Genomic DNA, 24,006 nt, shown 5'->3' on the forward strand with positions numbered 1-24,006 from the left:
TGGTTTACCAGGCACACTGAGATTACGACTTCTCCCACGTTTCTTCCTACTTTGTTACTTAATGCAATAGACTAGTCAGCCACATCAAGTGTAATGTTTTGTTTTATGCCAGAAATGGTGTTAAACATTATGGCCAAAGAATAAATAGCTTTTTGTTCTGTTAAAAAGGAGCAACAGCAGCAGAGAAATGCTTTCGAGCAGCAATGCAAAACGAATGACCAGAAGAACAGAAGGTACCAGCTGGATAATCTCAGGTTACGCAGGTTTATCCTGATAATGAAGTAGATACTGAATGTCTTAGATAGTTAATAATGAAATGTAAAGACTTATTTCTGCCAGCACTGAGGCAACTCAGAGCTTTAGCTCCATTGACTGCGATTTACCATCTCCAGACTGCTATGTCATACAGTTCAACCTATGTTGTAGTTCAGTGGCTTCTTATTAGGACAACTGCCATCAAACCACAGCATTGAGAACAGCATTCCAGAAAGGCAACTCTTTATATGTAAAACATATAAATACATAACTTCCAGGCTTCCAAGGAGGTGAACGCAGCTCAGCTTTTTAAGTATGTTGCTCAAGCTGTATGCAGATTACACTGAGAGAGGTAGTCAGTCCACAGATTTTTAAGATAGTTTCTTTATGCCAGCAGGGAAGCAATGGGTGTGGTTTTGGAGGACTTCAGGCAGATTTTTCGCTCCTTGCCTGGCTGGAAGTCACACAGACTTGTAAATAATACAGGTGATACCAAGGTAAGACAAGAGAAAATAACCTATTAAATCTCTCTTTTACCTCCTCATTCCACAGGCTTGAATTTTTCTCCCACTACAAATGGGACAAAGTGAGACCGCTGAAGGTTATCGCAATGGTGTGGCTGGCTCAGTTCTACAGCAGTAGCCATCACAAGGTTATCAGTTTGCTGCCTTCTCCCAACCGGCCAACTGTGCAGCAGCAGCAAATAGTCACGATTGCAATTCAGATACCTGATCTGGAAGATCGCATTTTCTCTAAAGTCAATGGAAGGAATCAAGCTCCACGAGTGGAATATTTACAGCATCAAACTTAGCATCCTGCTATTCTCCCCCAGCAGTGGAAGAGGTGGGATACAGGTAGAAGATTGCAGGCAGCCGGTGCCCTTTGCAAGTATCTGGCATCACCTGCGATTGCACAGGTAGAAGAGTACAAATTCTGTGTTCATGCCTCTCAGATATCCTGGACCATTTAAAGGGCCACAAGCTTTTTCATTGGCACTATATTCAGGCAACTAAATCCTACTTCTGAGGTCTAAAGAAGGATGTTCAAAATCAGGCTGTATCTGGGAGTCTCTCGTGCTCCCAGAGGCAAAGATAACCAAGGGCTGCAGGAGGAAGCATTTGTTCTAATTCTTAAGTAACAATTCCTTGCTAATGCATCAACTCATTTACTTGAGTGAAAGGTTCCACTTTTAGAAGTATTTGGAAAAGAGAGAGGGCACAAGAACGTACAGAAATATGAAGTGATGCATTATCTATAAACAGAAGCCCAGTCTCATCTGACCTGCTGTCAACAGAGCCCATGGAAAATTCCACCTCCTGTTTTCAAGCCATATAGACTATAACAGCCTAAATTTCCAAGCCTAAGTTATTGGTAGTCACAGGTACAGAGTAATTAAACTGATATATGAAGAAATAATTTTTTTAGTTCATTTGTCAAAGACAGAATTTTTTTCTGAATAATACCATGTCATGTCCTTCCAACACGCTTGCTAAGATGTATACCAAATTTAAATAATTGCTGCTTAATATTTATATTTTTATGGCACTCTATTTGCTGCACTAGAGGGTGCAGCAAGAGGAGGAATCCTGCTCTTGGTATTCTAGCTCACTAGAAGGTATTAGGTGTACAAGCATAGTGAGTTTCCACAGGCTTTGAAATTCACTTTGATTTGTGCAGGTATGTCAATGGCTCATACCTGCTGAGCTTGAATTCTCATTGAAAGTACAAGTCCACTCCTTATATAGTCTGGGAAACCCTTTCTGTAACCCCTGACAGAACTGCAATAGTATCCATGGTCTATTATAATTACCCTATGAAAATATAAATAAATTGTATCTACATCAACAAAGCTTGCAAAATGAAATTATAAACAATCATTCATAGAAAGCAAGCTGATGAACAATACCTTTTCAATTTCTCTTACACCAAGAACGTAAGAATAGACAGTGTTCCATTCTTTGAGATTATTGCTTCCATTTTATTGTCATAGAAAATAAACAAATTTGAAGTATCTTTTCCATTCTTTGGTGTATATTAAAATTTACACTGTTTGATAACTAGGAGATGCTACAGTGGTCTAACAAGTTCAATATCCTGGTACAAAAAGTCTTACATTAGCCAAGTAAAAAATAGCTCAACCACACTGTAGGTTTCTACCTAATTCCTGCCAATTAACAATTTGCAGATTTTCTGAAATAAGATGTAAGTAGCTTACCTAACAGAACTGAGGGCATATTCATTGTCCGTATAACTGAGCAACTAATGCCTTTCTGAATTCTACCTTGCTTGTAGATCTGCCTTGCCTGTCATTATGAACATTTTCATAAATCATTTATGACTTCATGATATGAGAGGGAACTTTCAGCTGGCCACTAATGCTTTAAATTCTCTATGTTGCTGAATAAAATGCAATATTTTATTTTAGACCGACTCCTGTAAGTGTATTTTAAAAAGAAGGAGGTCACATTTTATGGATCTACACTTTTGCTTTTCACCAGCTTGTTATTTTGCCTTACCTGTGTTTATTCTCTTCTTTATGGAAAAAGATCTTATGAACTCCCTATAACCACTCTGTGACAACACCTTCTGATGTGATGACAAGGCAATGTACTTGCCCTTGGAAGCGTAACAGTCTGCTGTATAATCAGAAAAGCCAGTCACATAAAACAAGGAAAGGATTCCCATCTCTATTTGAAATGTAATGGTTTCTTAAAGATCAATCCAAGAAATTTTCCACCAAAATGCAGTACCTTCAGCTTTTAGAAACCTATTCACATTTCGGTGAGGTCTTTAATCTTGCCTTCACTTATGTCATCTTAGCTCAATAGGGTGTTGTACCTGACTATGAACTTTTCTCATCACCAAAAATAAAGCCTGAAATCCACTGTCAGGTATGAACATTGCAGGTAACTCAAGCCTGAAATTAACCCAAAGTAGTAAAATGAACATACTCATTAAAGAAAAATAATTTCCTTTTGTTGTCTGGACAGCTTGGAGGTAAATTAAAGAACTCAAGCTAAGAAACTAAAGAAGAAAAATACAGTCACAAGTAAATGACTGGGAATGAGAACTGCTCATTTGAAACCTGCTGTATTATTGAGTTGGTATGTTTTAACTATCTGCAGCCACTAGAAAAAAACTACAGGTATGTGCACTGTAAAGCAAATAGGATCTTACAAAATATCTCTTTATTTGCTACCTCACATCTCACGTACTTTATAATGAAAACTACCCAAACTTTTTTGAGTAAAGCAGATTGTTTCTTTACAAATGGTGATTCAGAGCAACAAGCTGTTGTAAGAATCTATAGGATCTCACTTTCACATTGCTTCAAATATTTACCTGTGCTTTGACCAAAAAGAAATGGGGATTTCCAGGCAGAGAGGTACTGCAATAAACAAGACCATGTTTAATGGCTCAGTGTGTTTGTCACCTGGATGAAATCCTCCCATGGACTTGAAAAGCCCTTAATTACAGTTCAGCCTAAAGACTAATAGGGCTCTGCAGGCCAACAAAAGTTGATAGATGGGCAGTCTGCCAAAAAATCCAATGCAGAACAGAAAAAAAAAAAATGTTGAAAAAATATATTGGCCGGTCTAATTATACCACATCCCTGGTGCCATGAACCTGGGACATCAGATGTTAGTTAGTTCCTCCCTTACAAGAAATCTAACTGAGTTACTCATTCCTAAGTCCTGGTTTCAATTGCTCACTCATGTTGCATGTATGCCAGCTTACTCCTAGGCTCTTTTTGGGAAGAAAGTAACTCCACCCAGAGTGAAACTTGGGTACCTCCATTTGGGAACTTCCCTTCCAAGGCAGCATGGAGAAGCCTGTGTTGGGATCAGCTCCCTCTGACCCACGTGGTCATTTAGCATTATCCGACCAGGTCTTAAACCATCAAATGTCCTAGTCCCATGCCCAAAGTTCACAACTCAAGTGTTTGGCATCATGTTTTAAACACCTCACTCCTCTCATTTATTTGTGCACTTTAGACTGAAAAAGGCCCAAATTAAACACAGAATAATGGTTTTTTAGTGCCATAGAAGCCCCACATAGCACCCAGGGGAAATCCAGGTCAAGAGCTTCCCAACATGAATGCGGCCAGCCTGCTCCAGAGGAAACTAACCTTGGCAGTCAGAGGTTGTTCAGATGATGTCTCTAGCTGTGAAGGCTCCTCTGTAATAATCACACAGCTAAAACCTGGCATCTTATATTAGCATTTGATTTTCTAAAGCCAAATACTTTACTTTTTTATATATTAATCTCTACAGCTTTAAACATGCACGCACACATGTGCACATACAAGCCTATAAAAGATTAAACCTCTGAAATTGTTTTACACTGAAGTCCAACATACTTTCATTCCTTCAAACATACTTAGAAAATATTTTTGAATGTTTCAAATGATTAGGTTTTTGTTTCCTCCTTTGACTTCTTTCCCTCCTATTCTGCATCTTCAAGCCCTTCTTCTCTTTAGGACAAATATAATAGTAAGAACTCAGAGGTTCTTTTACTTTCATGTTTTCCTTTGTACTTTTGGGTTTATATCCTGTTACACTTCTGCTCAGTGTTGGCATAGTGATGTGGCAGAGAAGGAGTTTCACTTTCCTTCTGAAAGTTCTGATAAGTGGCAAATGGAAAAATCAATAAAGAAACCACCTCACATATAATTAATTTTAGAATAATTGGTGGAAAATGGCTTATTTTTTTTTTAATAATGGAATTAAAGACACTGGAATCTGTTTATGCTTTGGTAGAAAACTGGAACTAACTCTGTTTTGAGACAAGAAGAACCTCTCTCCCTTTTTTTTTTTTCTCCGTGGGGTTGGTGCCTAAGAGATGGATACGTTGTCATTCACCAGCCTCTGCAATATTGGGAGCTGTGGAAGTCAGATCCCAGCTATGGGACATTTCCAGCCTGCCCACCAGTTGCGGGCACTCATTTAGTGTCATGTGGTCATGCGCATGAGAAGAATCGATTCCATCACTACCATGCGTGTCTTTAACCAGGCTGTGGAGTTCAACATTTGTTTGTATAGGAGGAAGCATTACGTGTGGACATCACTTACTTCCTGCACAGCTGCTCCTCATCTCTTCAAGGGAATGGAGCCAAATAGGAACAACCGTGAATATGGACCATGCCCAGTGACCCATCTCAGGGGACATCACTTTTTTTTGCAGGTAACTGATATAGTTGGTGTTTCCATAAAGGAATATGACTTGCCACTGGCTATGGGCACAGACAAGCTGATTGAATGACCCCATGGGCTCTGAGTGCTGACATCAGCTATGCAGAATTGAATCCTGTAGTCTCTCGAAAGATTTCCACCTCCCTGTTAACTCTGAGTGATGGGAGCTTTCTGTTGCTGTGAGTGCCCAAGGATATCAATGTAAAGATTCTTACCACCTGCTTGCATAGAGTCCCTAAAGGCATCGCAAAGGTGAAGCCTTTGCTACTTTGGAGTAAGTAAGAGTAAGAGTCCTATTACTGACTTTCCCAAGACCTCTCTTTCTTGAACAAGTCAAGTCAGTACTCTAGGGAGATGAGTTTATATAGCTGGTTAAAAAGAGAAGAAAACAAACAAACAGAAAAAAATATCTCATGAAAACTTTTATTTTCTTTTTGTAACCACAGATGTATATTTCCAGTAATACATTTTATATGTTGCCAGGAATAGAGACTTTTGAAAACTGAACTGGAAGCTTGACTTGGGACACAAGAAAAACATCCAGAAAATGCTATCTATTCTGTTCAAAGTGTGGTGGGCTCATCACCTTCTCAAACTATAGCATCTGATCCTGTGAAAAGTACTGTGTAGATGTCCCCCTTCACACGATTTCCCTAAGCAGGTATTTTCTCTGATGTGTCTCAATGCAGACTATTATTGTTGATATTCCCTCCTTGCTACCAGGAAGAGGCTGAATGGGTGCACAAAAAGTCGTCCGAGTTGCATTCCTTTCACCATATCACTTGTTTGGTCAGACTATGCTGCAAGAGACGGACAATGTGGGTAATAAAATCATGTAAGTAGCAAAGGGAAATAAAGGCTGGGGTGGGGGAAGGAGGGGGGTAATGCAGGCTGTTTTTTTAATCAGTTCATCTAGCCAGAGGCATCAGATAAACATAATCATCGACACAGAGATTTGTCGAGCTGGAACATCATCCAGACCTGGTTTTTGGCACCAGTACAGGAAGAAGTCAGATTGCCTGACTCAATAACTTTGAATGGGTTGCTATTTCTCTGATTATTAACTAGCATCAGAGAGCTGCTAAATCAGTAAATTGCTAGCATATCTGAGTCTGAACTCGGCAAGCTTGACTTGCTCGTCCAGTTACTGTTGCACGTGCTTTGACATCAACTTCAGCAAGGAAGAGGATCTCAACCAGGAACTCAGGAACTGCTATAAACAGTTTTCCCTTGAAATCAGATTAGCAAGTCAGAAATGCCAAGTGATAAGACTTCGCTTCACAGACTTCCTTTAGCAGTCCTGAGCTTGTGACATCCAGAGGACACAGGCCTTCTTATCTATCCAAACAGGTAAAAAAGTTGATTCGCTGTCATCATGAAAGTATAATTTTAGCTTAACTTTAGCAAGCTGTGGAATATCATTAGAGATGTATTAGAATCAGACACACACCTTCCCAATTAAAAAAAAAGGAAAAAAAGAAAAAAAGGATAAAAAAGAAACAGGTATAATGTGCTTGCAGGAAATGTTCACTCCAAATCTGGATGAAAATATGTAGAGGAGGGAATCAATGTCTTTGCTTGCTGGTTTTGACAACAAGATTCTTTGCAGGCAAAAAGTGAGCCTTTCAAGCAAGCAGATGGAGAACTGTTTCTTTTCACTGAGGGGTGGGGAGAGAGGGAGAGGGTTTCTTTTTTGGAGTGGGCAGGTAGCTAGAAGGTCTTTTAAATAAATTATGCTGACATAATGTTCCTGACCTGTTCTTCTAGTAGCATCCCTTGTATTGGTAGAAATCTAGCAACTTGGAGATGCTCATCTCACGAAGGTCCATGCTTTGAGTTGTGGTATGCTGACTATGTAGCTGCACATTGGCATCACACCTGGATAATATATTCCTTGAAGAGCCAGATACACTGAAGCCTGTGGTTCTTCATCAAGCAGGCATGAAAGATACACTGAGGAAGAGGTATTTGATGAACATGTGAGGGCAGTTTCTCTTCTAAAAGTAATGGAACAGTTTCCCTTTCTTTGCCTCTGTTGAACTATAATGATAATGGCCCATCTCAGTCTTGACATCCCTTTTTTGGACTGGAACTCCACGATGAAAATTCAGAGTGAAAGCAGGAGGATTTTATAAACAATTTAGGAACCTGCAAGTATCCAAACTTCTCCCAACCAAAGAGAGAGTTGTCCAGCCTAAGAATTTTCATCCTTATGTCTGTTTTTTCCATCTTTCTCAAAAAAATTTACCTTAGAAATATCCTCAGATCATTGCCATTACAAAAACTTTACTGCTACATCTTGAAACTTCTCTATATAGCAAAAAATCAATAATAGCCATTCCAAAACGTAGGATTTTTCTACCATAGGCATCACATCAAAACCTCTAGCATCTATAAAACTGGATAGGTTATTTTCCAAAAAGTAGTTTACAGAAGGGTTTTCACATGCATTCTGTTTTACATTGGTCTAACAAAACCTCTCACACCTAGCCCATAGCATCCTACCCAAAATGGAAACAAGAATTACACAGCGGAGGTGAAAAACTCAAGAGTGCGAAATACACTTAACTGAGTCTTGTAAATCCAGCACTTAGTTTCTTGGTCTTCCTCTATTAACAGTGGAGAGAGGTACCCCCAGGAGGTCATTCGGCCTACATAAAATCTGAGTGGAACATGTAGTATAGCTGCATCTGAAATTACAATTCTCTAGCAAACACCAATAAAGCAGCATTCAGAAGTAGCTTCTGACACCTGACCCAGAAAGATCACTGTCACTCCTTTGCCTTGATCAATTTTAAGTCAAAAGAAAAAAACACATTATACTGCTGGAAAAATGGAGCTAAGCCCTGTACATCCACTATTTTCATGCACAAGCTTTAATTAGGACTGTGATCTGTCATCAGCACGGTGGGTCATTACCCATAGGCAGGGTGTTTCTTCTGCCAATATTTGTTCAAGTCTGCAAATAAGTGGATTACCTGCATGTATATATCTCTGCAATGATTTGCATGTTAAATTTTTTTTATCAGATCACAGAAGGTGTAACACAAATTTGACTACATTCATTTCAAAGAGCTAAGCTACTTTCTCACCCTGGTGATTTCCCACAGACTTTTCACAGTAATATCATCTCCAGGACAGAGACAAGACCAAAATACATAAAATAAATTATGGACCAGGAAAAATTTCTACTTCCTTTACTTTTCTAGGTATAATATACAATAATGTAGTCAAAAGGTTTCTCATCAGAATTGGTTTTAAAGATAAAAATGGCTTTTTGAGTTAATGTGAATTCACACATTTTTCTGTCATGGCTGGAAAACAACATATGGCACCTACCTTACTAAGCTGTCATGGAAGCCAATATTATGTTGAGTCATTAAATTAGGATCTTGCAATCAATGGGAGAGTTTAGGTTCCTTTGAGGTTCCTGATTAAGCATTCACCTCCATTTTCAGACAGTAAATGGTGGAGTTTTGGGATCTCAAAATAAATAAATATTTGCATTCATATCCTAGTGAAGAATGGCATATTCCACTGAATGGGGAGGGAAATCCTATTTGGACTTGGCCGTGAATATTCATTGTTTTGAACATACAAAGGGGACTTTCAGAGATACTCAGTCTCAATGCTTCCTTGAGTAGTACCTGCTTTAGCTCAGAAGTAAAGACAAGGGATTTGGCAGTTAGAAGGACAACGAAACGCTGCACATGAAATGAGCAGAAGGTTGAGACATGTAAGTTCCAAGTGGGTGATGAAGCCCATTTTTAATGCTACACAGCTCTACAGTTAGATCTACCCATAGTGGGCATTCAGAGGAGCACTTGCATGTGCTTCTAATACATTATGATGGCACTAAATATGAAAAAAAAAGAAATAAAAAAGAAAATTTAAAAAGGAAAAAAGAAAAAAGAAAAAAGAGAAAAAAGAAAAAGGAAAGAGGAAAAAAGGAAAAAGAAAGAAGAAAAAGAAAAATAAAAAATAAAAAAGGAAAAAGAAAAAAGAAAAAAGAAAAATAGAAAAGAAAAAAAGAAAAAATTATGCACTTCAAAAATAATTAGGTGAAAGAGGTGGAGGAATGGAGGATTTTACAAGTCTATAAAATAAAAATAACCTTAATTATAACTATCATCTTAACTCCTGTACATTATCTTTATATATTTGCTTTTAGTTTTTATCTGCATCCTGTTTATATGAAAACAAGATATTTCATAAGCCACTTGCATTAGTTTTGTTCCCAAAGGAATTTGTTTCAAAGTAAACTACATTCCTGCTTCTTTTACTCGTTTTTTTTCTCTATCCATATTGTTCATTTAAAAAATTATGAAATGTATTATTCTTACTTAATTGATTTTAAACCAGACAACTTTCTGCTTGATATTTTCTCAGCTAACGCCAACTATTTTTTCCCTCTTCCTTATAAGTCCCTTTTTCTTTTTCTGAGTTTCTGGCTTGCTTTCTTCCGATACACATATACCTATCTCAAACCCTTTACTGTAACATTTATGGATTTCATATATGTTTAGAGATATCTTGCAGTTTGATCTAGTTACCATGAAGAAAGCCAGGAAAAATACATGACAATTCTTGACTCCTACATTTGTGACATATACTCCATACTCAGAACTCTAAACATTTTCTTTTCTTGTGTACTTAGTTCTGAAATATCCAATCTCTTTTTTTTTTTCCTTTTAATGAGAAATATGCTGTGTAACTGGGCTCCAGAAAAGAATACATAAACTTAATATCAAGGCTTATGCCTGAGAGCAATTAGCTGAATATCAGTCTCAAACCAGTAATAAATGTAGCTGGTTGCTAGCCAAAGATCTGTTATTTTGAAATATTTAAACACATGTAAGTGTGAAGGGCAAGAATAATTTGGAGTAAGACCTGCTTAAATATTAGTAATCTGCCATCTTTAGGAATTAATCATAAACTCTCCCTAACACTAGAATCTTTCTTCCTTTACCGTGTGGGAAGGGTTGAGTAGGATATCAATAAGGAGAGGAAATCTGGGAAATTATGCAAACTAGTGGCTATAGCCACACTAGGAGACATGCAGTCCCTCCTAAATTCCACCACACTTATGTGAGGGCAAAGGACAAGCTACAATCACCCATTGTCAGTATTCACATCTATTCAGAGTGTGAGTTGGACTACAGAGGGACTAAATGTCTCTCTATGTGTGTGTGGTGCTCAGTATTATGGAGTTCTAACCTGAAGGTCTTTAAATTAATAATAACAAAAAAAATCACATACTGTCACCCTTTTTACCCACACTGAACTCTGTTCTGTTCCAATTGCTATTTCAAATTGCCACCCAGCAAGATCCAAGAGCTTTTCACAGCTTCTCCAAAAGAATTTCATATGTTTGCTACAAATCAAAAGTATCATGCTATTAAAACACATTCACAACTTTTCAAATGACCTTACATGGAAAGCCAGTAATTTCATTTTCATTGTAGCTTTTGAATCCTTTTTTTTTTTCAGTCTGACATCCTAGCATCTTTTCTGTTATCTCACATAAATTCCATCCCAGTATACAAGTAGCTAGTTTCCAGCCATTTTCATTGCTGCTAAATTCTTCTCTTTCTTTTTACTTCTTCCAACGCAGTCACTACTTCCTCTCTCTCACCTCCTAGCTATCTTCGCCTCAGCCCAACACCCTCCAGGCTCCTGTGACCTCTGCAAACAGGTATTGGAAATGCCTGGGAGCCTGGGGTCAAGCTCCCAGCCTGCACTGAGAAGACCAAAAGTGTTTATGATGAGATTGTTCTCTACTCCAATTCTCATTTTTCCTATTGGCACAGCAAACTCGTTGGGAACTGGTGATCTGTGTGGCACTGTCGAATCTGCTTTTAAGAGCATTATTGGAGGAAAAAAAAGTCATTATAAAGACCATTGCCCACTCTGAACATTGGTCTCTGTTGACATGGCTGTTGAAGCAGCAATAAACAGTGGCTATCGGTGTGAGACCCAGTTGTGAGCCTCTTTCATCAGCACCATGATACAGTGAATACGTCTTGAAGGAGGTCCTCGTGGGCCTCTTCATTCACTGAAGAGCTGTTTCTAGAAATGGTTCGTGTCTTGCCTAGCTCAGGTCTATTATAACAGAGAAAGAAATAAAAGGAGAAACATTTGCTGTGGGTGACTGACTGAACACAAATAACTGGAGGGTAAAGAGGTTTAAAACACAGCTCATTTCCGTCCTTGACCTAGTCCCAGGCTTAACTGCAACATCTTGGAGGCAAATGTTCAGAGGAGGCAGTCGTTTTACCTGCAGGGTATTTTCATTTTGCACACAGTTTCATGAGTTTATTCTTTTATGAGCATCTTATGCAATGCCGTGAGCCTGGCAGAACAAGCTGTGACAGGGTGTTTTGGTGTTTCAGTCTCACACTTGCTCTTTCCAATCAAAGGAATGCCTCCAAGAGAACAGCTGTGGAGTGGCTGAATCGATCAGCCAGTTTCACACACAGGTCTGCTTGCAGTGGACCTGGATAAATATCTGCAGTAATTCTTTGCTAATATTCAGTCAAAGCACTATATCCTGCTTCCAATTTTTCTAGCCTTTGCACTTGTTTTTAATTAAGACTGTTTTCCCATACACTCTTACTTGTGTGCCATCCACAGCCTGTTTTGCTTTCTGTTGTTTTGTTCTTTGGTTGCAAGACCTTTGCAGCTGAGAGAAATATTTTGCCCTGTAATTACATGTCTAGCAGAGCAGAGATTTGGTCTGAGACATATATATAGAGATATATAAAATAAGGACACCAGTTCAGCTTCTGTTAATATGTTCATCACCTTCCACAGCAACTTACTCAAGACTGACTGCAGGTCACCCAGCACCTTCTCCTTTTTTCTCAGTTCATTGTTCCTGTACTGGGCCATATTTCCTCAATTCCCAGCACTTCATTTTTACTAGACACATGGTCTGAGACATGTATTATAAAATAACAGACCTTTGCCTACCATAAATGTGCAACATACAAAACCGGGTCTGTAACCAGAGGTAAGAAGAAAGAGTGTTATCCAGATAGAAACTTTCTCAGGCTTTTGGAAAATGTAAATTGTGGTCTCAGGGTTAATGTTCACATGTACATCTGAATCACCAGAGAGGATGGCAGACAATCCTAGTTTAGCATGTCTTTTAAAAGTTAGCTCTAGTGGCTGTGTGCTCCACTCTTACAGTACATCAAGGACCAGACACATAATCAAATCAATAGAGTTAGGTTTAAGCAGAAGAGGGATGGTTTACAGTACCCGAGATTTACCTCCATTAATTTTGATAACAGAGTAGAAATTTTCCAGCCCAGTGCTTCTGAACAATGACAATTTTTCAGGTTTTTGGGGGACAATTTGTACCAGAACAGTATTACAAGACTACAGGACTGTAACAAGTGTAGGAATAACACATGCTGTTGTCATTGGCTTAGATTAAATTTTCATGGATAGACAGCAAAGAACATATAACCTGCTAGAATCCTGTTTTATCTTAAATATTTAGAGGGCTTAAGTGTGAGACTGAAGTGTAGCACAGTCTTTGTTCTGAAACCTCATTTAAGGGACCAATGTCATCCCCTGTTTAGGGAGATCACATATTAGAAATACAGATTTTTTTAAAGCTAAGTATTCATGTACACTAAATTTGAGATAAAGGAAAGAATTCCTATCCATACTAAAGCGTTGTATCTTCCTAGAGTCATTTAAAAATTGTCCATACACTGATATAATAATCATTCTCCTCTGTAGAGCAGGCTAAACACAAACCTAGTTCTATGTGCTTGTAAATCAAAGTCACTGGATTTATGCCCATTTATAAAAAATTTGAGCTAACCAATAGTTACTCTACCAGTAACTTTACTGGTTACTCTACTCATAACTTTAATTGAACTTTACCTCAAGTCCTTGTTTGACTTACTTTATTTTTTTTCCTTTAAAAGAGACTTTTCCAGTACTTCCAAATGAGTCATTTAAGCTATACATATATTTATCATATTTTTAAGTATTACATTATTACACAATTAAAAATAAAATGAAATATTGTCTGCTGGATTTCATCTAAGTCACTCTCTGTAAAAATTCAGCAATGACTTTAGAGATGACAGCTTTTCAAAGGTTATTGTCTGTTGCTTTGCTGGCTGCAGAGCTAGTGCAGTGGTCAGATATCTCTGGAAGGCTACTTATCAGAGGGGATATTATATGAAATCAGCAAATATCACAGGAAACAACTTCATAAAGGAGTCACAGGGTCTGAGCTGGCAGAAAAAGCCAGTGCTAGGTGGTCCAGTACACTGCCTTCCTTGCTTCAGCTAGTTAAGGGTCAGTAATCGAACAGCAGATGAAAACAGAAACCTTAAGAGTTCTGCAATAAAATTTCTCCCATCCCACCATTCATATGAAAAGTTGTACCTTTAGCCACAACGATTGATCATTAAGTTCATGTGAATGCAGAATTTCCTCTTTAAGTGGTATTTGAAAATCAAATTAATTATGGTGAGAAGAATAAAAGCTTCCTCTCTCATTTTCCATCTCTACCAACTAGAAAAATGGCCTTTTTCCCATTTGTGCCACAAAAGGAGCCTGTTTCATCCAAACTGCCCAGTTCGAACTCACTCAGCATCATCATTCTGTTCTCACATGAGCATTGCTCCTCGAATACCTACTTCACTCCTTGCCGGTACAGAAAAGCAGCTCAAGAAAGACTCTGCCTTTCCCAAGTTGCAGAAAGTCTTGCTGCCTCCCTGTAGCCTTGCTAGGAGACAGAGTCAGGACTCATTAGCCAAATGTCTGCCAAAAAAATGGGAAATGGGATTTGGAACAAGGGTTGATTTGGACTGAATTTCACTGGGACAGCACCAGAATATTTTCTGAATTTAAAGTCCTGCTTTTCCAAACAATGAAAATGAGTGATCTTGCCAACAGGAAGTCAGTCGCACACTACAGGTAGTCGTGTTCTCAAACACTCAAGCAAACCATCAGAAGCCACAGGATAACTACACAGGTGTTTGATTTAATTAATTACAAGGACTACAGGGTCAATATATTTCATTACTTCAATCATAGATCTTACTACAGGTAAAGACAAAATACACTTCACAATCCAGGGTTTAAGCCTGACCAAGGGTTTTGGTTCAAAATAAGTTAAATTTCCTGACTGGAACGTGTTGACCTGCAAGTGAATGTAATTATGGAAAGAACCTGTGGCATGTACAGTGGCAAGACAAATTTCTGAGGATTCTGTTTGTCTCCTGATGTTGCTGCACCAAAGCTGTCAACCAGAACACACCCTTTCAGTTGAGTTGCTCAGTCAAAAACAAAGCTTATGTGGATGTTCAGAGTCATTTCCAAGCATCTGTGACAGATACAGTAACATTTGTCTCTTCTATTACATAAAAGATGCTGTCTGACACCTCCAGAAGCCATATGTAAACTGGTACACTTAGCATATATGCTGGCTGAATGTGGTATTCAGCTCAGTATATTTAAACTCCTTATTGCTCCATAACACTCACCAGGAACAAATTATTCTATGTACATTTGATTGACCTGGAGACCACTCTTTCAGGTAAAAATGCAATTTTGTTTTTGGCAGTCATTGCAGAAACAAATAGATTTAATGTTGTAGTGCTTGACATGGGTTTTGGCTGAACAAGAATTCCAAATTTGTCATCTGTATGATTAGGGTTGTATGGTTACTATCAAAAGAAAACCTGGTAATAATCTGGCATAAAATGAAGTGAGAGTTCTTTACTTTGTTCTTATGGAACACAAGAAGTTTCCTTTTAGATACCTGTCTGCACAGCACATCTTATTATTAAACATACATTTCTGGGTGGAAACCAATCACCAGATGGTATTCTTTGCTATTGTTCTTGTTCTCCAATATAATGGTTTTAATGGGCTAGTCTTTGTTTTCACAGATGCTTGGCTTGAAGTTGTTCATTTAGTGCTTTGGTACCAGAGAGAACAACTTTTTAGCGGTGCTGTGCACTCCCTATGGCTGTGTACTTGCTAAATATTTTGTTTAAAAATACTGTCATGATACGAATCTGCTTTTCACTCTGATAGAAAATACTGACATACTCAAACAGCACAGATTTTGCACTAGTAATTAAGCAAATGGGAAACTGCTAATACAGGAATTCTATAAATGAATAGTTTATTAAACTAATAGAGCAAGTTATTGGTATACATTTTACTAATATTGCAAATAATTCTAGTTCTTTGTATGAACATGTAAATTGGTATGTGTCTGGACACAGTTCATTCAGTATTTCATTCCTGATCTGGATAATGGCATTTCTTGATGATACCAACCTTAGATGGGTAACAAGTACTCTGGATCAAAAGAATTGACATCAAAATTATCGAGATAAACTGGAAAAATACCTAAAATTAAGACCAGAACATAAAAACTATTTGAGCAGTTGATTTTGGGTTGCCAAAAGGAATTTAGGAATTGCAGAGGAAATTAGGTGTCAAAAGCCAGCCAGGAAAGTGGCATACCATTTGCATAAATTCCAGTTAGCATGTTAGTAAAACAGCATCATCTTTCTTCCGTTGAGTTATTCTCTATTTACCATTGAGTAAGTTTGAACTCTTATGTTTCCAGAGCACTGCTGCACAATCTTATGATTGTTAGCTGCCAGGAATTTATACTGCATCTTCATCCTTATTACAGAAATTCTCAAATTAGACTTCAATCTGTAACTATCAGTAGTTCTTACATTGATTACATTTCCTGCTAGTAATGGTAGAGTGTCAGGAATCACCATCAGACTTATGACTATCCTCAAATAAAACAGTCAAGTATATATTAATGAGACCCAAAGTGTTGAGGACATGAGGAACAATTGCCAGTAAGCTGGATAGCTGCTTAACTCTCTAAATATAGAATCAACTTGGTTGGAAGAGACCTTCAAGATCATCGAGTCCAACCATAACCTAACTCTGGCACTAAACCATGTCCCTAAGAACCTCATCTACACATCTTTTGAACAGCTCCAGGGATGGCGATTCAACCACTTCCCCGGGCAGCCTGTTCCAGTGCTTCACAACTTAAAAGTGAAGAAATGTTTCCTAATACTCAATCTAAACCTCCCCTGGTGCAACTTGAGGCCATTTCCTCTCAGCCTATCACTTGCTGCTTGGGAGAAGAGACAAATATGCTCCATGCTATAACCTCCTTTCAGCTAGTTGTAGACAGCGATAAGGTCTCCCTTCAGCCTCCTTTTCTCCAGGCTAAACAGCCCCAGTTGCCTCAGCTGTTCTTCATGATACTTGTTCTCTAGACTCTTCACCAGCTTTGTTGCCCTTGTCTGAACTCTCTCCAGCACCTCAATGTCTTTCTTGTAGTGAGGGCCCTAAAATTGAACACAGTATTCGAGGTGCGGCCTCACTAGTGGTGAGTACATATTACGTCGAGTAATAAATAGATTATTAATTGTAAGGGTAAACCTTCTTCCAGATCAAAGATGTTATTTGCAGGTTATGGTAGTGACACATGAAGGAAGAAGTCTGCCCATAACACCTTCAGTTCAGCTCAGCCTCTCTCAGTTGCATTTCCAGAAGGTGCTCTTTTAGCTCACCTCAACCAGTGTTGCAATACCTTTGAGAAACAGTGTGTGGTAAGCAAATCGGTTTCATGATTGTGGCCAGAGCTTAAGACACAACATTGCCATTCTACAAGATACTAGTGACAAGTATCATTCCTTCCTCTTTTCTTCCTTTATTTCCCCAAATTCTGCGTGTCTGCTGGGGCACATTCTGTGGCAGTACTTCCATCAAGGGTAGTTTTATTATTTTCAATTATTGAAATGAAGATAAAAAGCGGTGCAGAGGAGATCTTTATCAGGAGCTGTTTCTCCAATACTGTGTATCACACAGTTTCTTCCCTGGTTCAAAGAGGCACATGTCAAGAAGGCTGCCAACAAAAGCATTGTCTCAGACTTCCAGGGTTTCAACAAAACTGTTTTCACACTATGGACTGTGGCTCTGAGTTTGAAGTGCCTTGTTTTCAGGGAATGGTGAAGGGAAAAGTGATTGAACTCGTGCACCCAGAGTCTGGGCACTTAAAATCATCATCTATGCCACAGCTTTGGACACCACTATTTGTTAGCACTTAAACTGCCACCCTGTGTTATTAAATACTGAGCTTTATTATACCAGTGTATAAGACAGTAGCTGGGTTTGTTGCGTATTTAAGATTTTGATGGGATTCGTCCTGGCTAATCCTAAATGTTCAAACTGTACCGTTTAAAACAGTCATTGCTCTTTACCCAAGGAAGGTGTCCTTAGACCCATTTATTTAATTATTCATTTACAATTCTGGCTCTGACCAGGTTTCTCAGGTGTCTCTACCCCATCTTTTATTTATCAAGGTGAGAACCAGCAAAAATCACCATCCCTTCAATGCCTCTGATTTTTAAACTTCTAAGCTAGAAGTCAACAGTGCATATCTATTTTTATTTACCACACAAAAACCCCCTTACCACCTTTTGCTGTTTAGAAGTATAAAAGACTCATATTCCAAACCCATGGAATTTTCCCCTAGCTTCTCTAGTGGAAAAGTAGATTGTCAAAGTAGATTGCTTATCAAGGTGGATCATCTACCAGGACCACTGAATGTAACGGATTGCACAATACAGAGATAACCGTTACTTCCTGTAGACTTGAGGGCAGACTGAGCAAAGATTTTGCTTTTGGCTTTGAGACAGCAGAATAAGTTCCGTGAATATCTGCAAAAGAATCCTTCAGTGGACAAAGTTTAGTTGAATTATCAGAAGATTTTATGGGTCAGATATGCCAAAACTTGTTTCTACTAGCTAAGAATTCAGGCTACTATAATGTTGCATGAGAGAAAATGTACAAAATTTGCATTAGGAACTCTTAATAATACTTATAAGTTCAGCTTGGAACCACTAAAGGGGAAAGTGATTGCAGTAAGAAAACATCTTTTATTTCCTCAGCTAGCTTAATCACTGTAAATACAATGAATTCATGTGAGCTGGTTCAAACAAGAGCCTAGCTTAATGGCGCTTCAAGCTGTAATGCATATAAATATCTCAGTAATTGCTAAGCATTATATAAGTTGTAAAACAAAACATAAAATATCATTTAAGCCTTTTGATATGCAGCAGTTACAGCAAAGTTGAAATAGACGATAATACCTAGAAAAGCATGCTGAAGTGACCATTGTACAGCTCCAGTGTGGTCAAAACACCTCTGGTTACATGCAACCTGAATGATTCCTAACACAGTGAAAAGCTTGTCTCAATTCGTCACCTACAGGTAGTATTTTATCTTGATCTGATCTGGCTTCACTAGATGTGGGATAAAACTGGACTGAGTTCCTGGGAGCCCAAACTCTACATGAAAAACAAGGCAGTTGAACCTTTTTTTAGCCAAATTTTAACATCAAGGTTTCAGCAAGCAGACTTAGTTCTCAGCTGGGCAATGCTTCAACTGCTGACATATGTATGCTTCCTCCCCTCTACTCTTGCCTCAGAAAAATAAGACTCCGACATTTAACAATGTTGAATATATAAAAACTAGAACAGCTTCATGACAGATGCAGACAATTCTCTGTCATTGGGAATCTCTGAGCAAAGAGGGGATGTTTGCTTAAATGATTTGCCCTAAATCAAATGTAAATTGGTAAGCTACCTGAAGAAAAGTACAGGATAAAAAGTGTATGAGAGTGTAGTCTGGGTTATAGAGGAAGTCTGTTTCAACAAAAACAATCACAATGATCTCTGATAGCTTTAAATCTTTGAGTCTTGAAATATACTACAAGTTGTTTGGAATATCATTGAAAGAGCATAGAACTCATGCGGGTTTACTTCTGCGCAGGTCAGCTGGGTTATGCTGAACTACTTTGAAAGTACACCAATGTAAGAGACTGGAATTCCCTGGAGTCTTGAATTCTATCCAAAACCTGTAAGAAAAGAAAGCACTCCCCACCTGTTTGCAAGAACGATTCAGAGAGAACAAAGGAGCGTACAAAGGAGTTCCAAAACTGCAGGATCCACACCATAAAATCAAACTTATTTTTCGTGTTTCTCTTCTTGTTAGACTGAAACAGAAAATGGAGATGGAGAGACTTTTGGATTGTGCTTGTTTCAGAAATCTTAAGAGCTCACTGTCTGCCAAATCTGCTTTTGATGCATTCATTATGGCACTAATGCAGCATTTCCTATCTGTAGTGTCCAAAACACTTTCCAGAAACAGGAACAATGTTCTTATTTTATTAAAAGGGGAACAGATAACAGTGTTGAGCTTAGTTTGAGTCAACAGTCAAAATCTTGCTCTCCACAAAGTTAATTGAACTTATTTAAGAACAGGGCTTAGTGCTTTCACCAATAAGCAGGATCTACTATTATTTCAGTCATGAAATTGAAACATATATAAATAACATAAGGCAGACAATAAGTTAAATGCATTCTAGCACAAGTTACTCTTTTTCAATCACATATTATGTTCTTAAAAGGAAAAAAGTACTGAAGACACATAAAGAACTGACAGAGGGGTGCATCCCTGAAGCTAGTTGAGGGACAATATAAACAAGTGATAAATGTGCTTTGTTTTGTAATACAAAAGGAATCATAGCTCTTCTACCTGTACCTGCACACAGAATAAGTCTTAAGATAACACAATGCAGGACAAAATATCAGGAAGATAAAATTTGACAAAAATAATTCCACATATTCCATCTTACCACAACGGCCACTGAATCAAGAGACAGATGAGATATAGAAGAAGATCAAGTGTTTGAAAACCTAGAGAAGCAAATGAAAAGGCAAATCTATCCTCTAGAAATTAAGTACTTGAATACCATTTTTATTATGAAAACCTGTTGAATTTGACACTGTCCAAGGAATCTAGAAATATCATTATTTTGATTTGTAGGGTGATTACCAAGAGTTTGTAATTTAGCCTTACTTTCTTAATCAGCAGCTCACCAAAATCTGCTTCAGATCTGAAATCTATGTGGGATTCTCTCTGTTCACTTTATTACTAATAATGCAAACTCTGCCTTCATGGAGTCAGAAATATTAACAGAATCACAGAATGTCCTGAGTTGGAAGGCACCCACAAGGATCATCAAGTCCAATTCCTGACCCTGCACAGGACAACCCCAAAATTCAGACCATTTGTCTGAGGGCATTCTCGAAATTCTTCTTGAATACTGTTAGCACTCAAAAGAGGTACAGATTTAGAAGGTGTACATCAAAATTAGACAATGGCTACAGCAATCACTACCAACTTATAACATCATACTCCTACTGAACGATGTTTGACAGTCAAACTGCTATTGATAAAGTTTGACTGATTATTACAACAAAAAGGAGCAGAATCATCTTCTATTCATCCATAACTCTGGCAGTTATTACAGGTCAAGGGAAGAATTTTCAGTCAATAGGATTCTTATGTACAAAACATGAACATTCAACACCAGGTGCTGCATAGGATCAAAGCAGATAAGAGTTTTCATAGCTTTCAGATCAATAAAGCCGAAAACTGACTATAAAAGAGGACAACAGACAATTCATCCACTGACGTACTGAATGTTCGATAAAGTACAAGTCTAGCTGTTCAAGTTCAACAGCATTCTTGTTTTATATCATACTTCAGCATTGCAAAATGATAAGGAGGCTGACAGCTCAGCTTAGCAAACCATGCAGATCAATTAGTCACCTCTATGATGCATATTTAGAGAATATATCTAAAAACCACAATCTATGATAACTTACAACATAGAGCCTAAAGAAATGAGAATTTCTTATGAGAAGAATGAGGAAGAATTACTTAGGTGAGTAATGAGTGTAGGCTATCTGAAGCTGCAATGTGCCATCTTTGTGCGTATGCAGTATTTCACAATCTCCAAGCATAAGATTGGATCCTGCTGTTCTCCTTTAGGTTTCTGTTTCACTGGGTGCACATCAAACACCAGCTGTAGGGGGGGTGAACACAGATTGGAGGGTGAATGAGACCCTGTTGTGAGTCTGATGATTGTCTACAGTCCTCATTTCCTGGAGGATTTGACTGTTGCAGAGTGAAAGTGGCACACAGATGTCATAGTCTTGAAATGGATTCATTTCTCCCTCAATTTGAATAGTTCTTTTTCAAAGCTGCACATATTCGTTTAAACTGCACTTTTGACAGTCAGTGATTTGTTTTCTTCCAGGTGCTGTGTTGGACACTTCAGCATCTCAGCTGCCAAACCTTGGGACCTTCAGAGTTCTATCTGGGAGGAAGGATTGATACACCAGAAGGCTGTGCTGCCATTCAGCAAGACCTGGACATGCATGCTACAAAAATAAAGCTCAGTACTTTGAAAAATCAATCCTAGGAGTGTTAAGCTGTTCACCTCAAAATACTGGATATCCGTAACTCTTCTATGCCTCATCTAGCAACACGTAGAACAAAGGTAATAAAGCACAAGTATTTCCAAACCTATTTTCAAAAGCAGTACTTTAGTGCTGATGAATTTCTCAGGTACTCCAGTGATGGGCACTACAGAAAAGTAACCGAGGAAACTGATGAGTAAGGTTTGAATAACACACAGTAACAAAGTGTTAGGCCACATACTGAAAAAATAATTGATCAAATGACGGAAGAATCACAGAATCATAGAATCACAGAATCATAGAATCACAGAATGGTTGGGTTTGGAAGTGACCGCCAGAGATCATCTAGTCCAACCCACCTGCTAAAGCAGGTTCTCCTAGAGCAGATTGCACAGGAATGGGTCCAGACAGGTTTTAAATGTCTCCAGAGAAGGAGACTGCACAACCTCTCTGGGCAGCCTGTTCCAGTGCTCTGTCACCCTCAAAGTGAAGAAGTTTCCCCTCATATTAAGATGGAACCTCCTGTGCTTCAGTCTGTGCCCGTTGCCCCTCATCCTATTGTTGGGCACCACTGAAAGGAGTCTGGTCCCATCCTCTTGACACCCACCTTTCAGATATTTGTAAGCATTGATAAGATCCCGTCTCAGCCTTCTCTTCTCCAGGCTGAACAGACCCAGTTCCCTCAGTCTCTCTTCATAAGACAGATGCCCTAAGCCCCTAATCATCTTCATAGCCCACTGCTGGACTCCCTTCACTAATTCCTTGTCCCTCTTAAACTGGGGAGCCCAGAATTGGATGCAGTACTCCAGATGCGGCCTCACCAGGGCAGAGTAGAGGGGGAGGATAACCTCCCTTGACCTGTTGGTCACACTTTTCCCAATGCAGGATACCACTGGCCTTCTTGGCCACAAGGGCACATTGTTGACTCATGGTCAACCTGTTGTCAACTAGAACTCCCAGGTCCTTCTCTGCAATGCTGCTTTCCAGCAGCTCCACCCCTAACCTGTAATGATGCCTGGGGTTATTCCTCCCCAGGTACAGGACCCTACAATTGCCCTTGTTGAATTCCATCAGGTTCTTCTCTGCCCAGTCCTCCAGCCTGTCCAGGTCTCACTGAACAGCAGCACAGCTTCCTGGTGTGTCAACCCTTCCTCCCAGTTCGGTATCATCAGCAAACTTGTTGAGGGTGCACTCAGTCTCATTATCCTGGTCATTGATGAACAGTTTGAACAGCACTGGACCTAATACTGACCTCTGGGGAACCCCACTAACTACAGGACTTCAACCAGACTCTGAACCATTGATCGCAACCCTCTGACCTCTGCCATCCAACCAGTTCATGATCCATCTCAACATGCATTCATCCAGCCCACACTTTCTGAGCTTGCCTATGAGGAGGTTGTGAGAGACAGTGTCAAAAGCCTTGCTGAAGTCAAGGTAGACAACATGCACTGCTCTCTCCTTGTCTACCCAGCCAGTCATACCAACCTAGAAGGCTATCATGTTGGTCAAACATGATTTCCCTTTGGTGAACCCATGCTGATCACTTCTGATAACCTTCTTTTCCTCCACATGCTTGGAGATTATGTCCAGAATAAGTCGTTCCATCACCTTTCCAAGGATGCAGGTGAGGCTGACTGACCTGTAGTTTCTTGGGTTGTCTTTCCTGCCCTTTTTGAAGACTGGAGTGACATTGGCTTTCTTCCAGTCCTCAGGAACCTCCCCTGTTCTCCAACACCTTTCAAACATCACAGAATCACAGAATGCTAGGGATTGGAAGGGACCTCGAAAGATCATCTGGTCCAATCCCCCTGCTGGAGCAGGTGGAGAGCAGCTTAGGAGTAACATCTGCCAACTCTCTCAGTACTTGTGGGTGCATCCAGAGATACCCATTATTTAAGGAAGAACCCTCTAAGAAACATGATATTTCACTCATGTTATTTAAAACTGTCTCATGAAACTGCACTGATGGTCTTAACAAAAATACCACCAGCATTTTGACCTTGCAAACTTCATGATATTTTATATAAATAATTATAAGCTTTGTATTAAATTTACTAAACTGAAAATAAAACAACAGATGAAGATAACGTTAATTAAAACATCATGCCAATAACCACATGAATTAATATTAGGATTGTCTTTAAAGTATTTATGATCCTGATCCCTGCTACTGCAACAAGGTCTTGCAGTTCTGATGGTGACCC

At 38.9% G+C, this 24,006-nt stretch overlaps 1 protein-coding gene across 1 annotated transcript in view; it reads left to right on the plus strand.

Annotated features, from left to right (window-relative positions):
* Positions 1 to 23,335: 23,335 nt before the first annotated feature.
* Positions 23,336 to 24,006, plus strand: part of LOC135989820 (mucin-5AC-like) — a 67,826-nt gene continuing 67,155 nt past the window's right edge. Inside the window, exon 1 of the mRNA XM_065636883.1 lies at positions 23,336 to 23,426. Within this exon, the coding sequence (XP_065492955.1) occupies positions 23,336 to 23,426 (91 nt within the window). The remainder of the gene's footprint in view (positions 23,427 to 24,006) is intronic.

The sequence above is a fragment of the Caloenas nicobarica genome, chromosome 5 (assembly GCF_036013445.1).
Source record: "Caloenas nicobarica isolate bCalNic1 chromosome 5, bCalNic1.hap1, whole genome shotgun sequence".
Taxonomy (NCBI): Eukaryota; Metazoa; Chordata; class Aves; order Columbiformes; family Columbidae; genus Caloenas; species Caloenas nicobarica.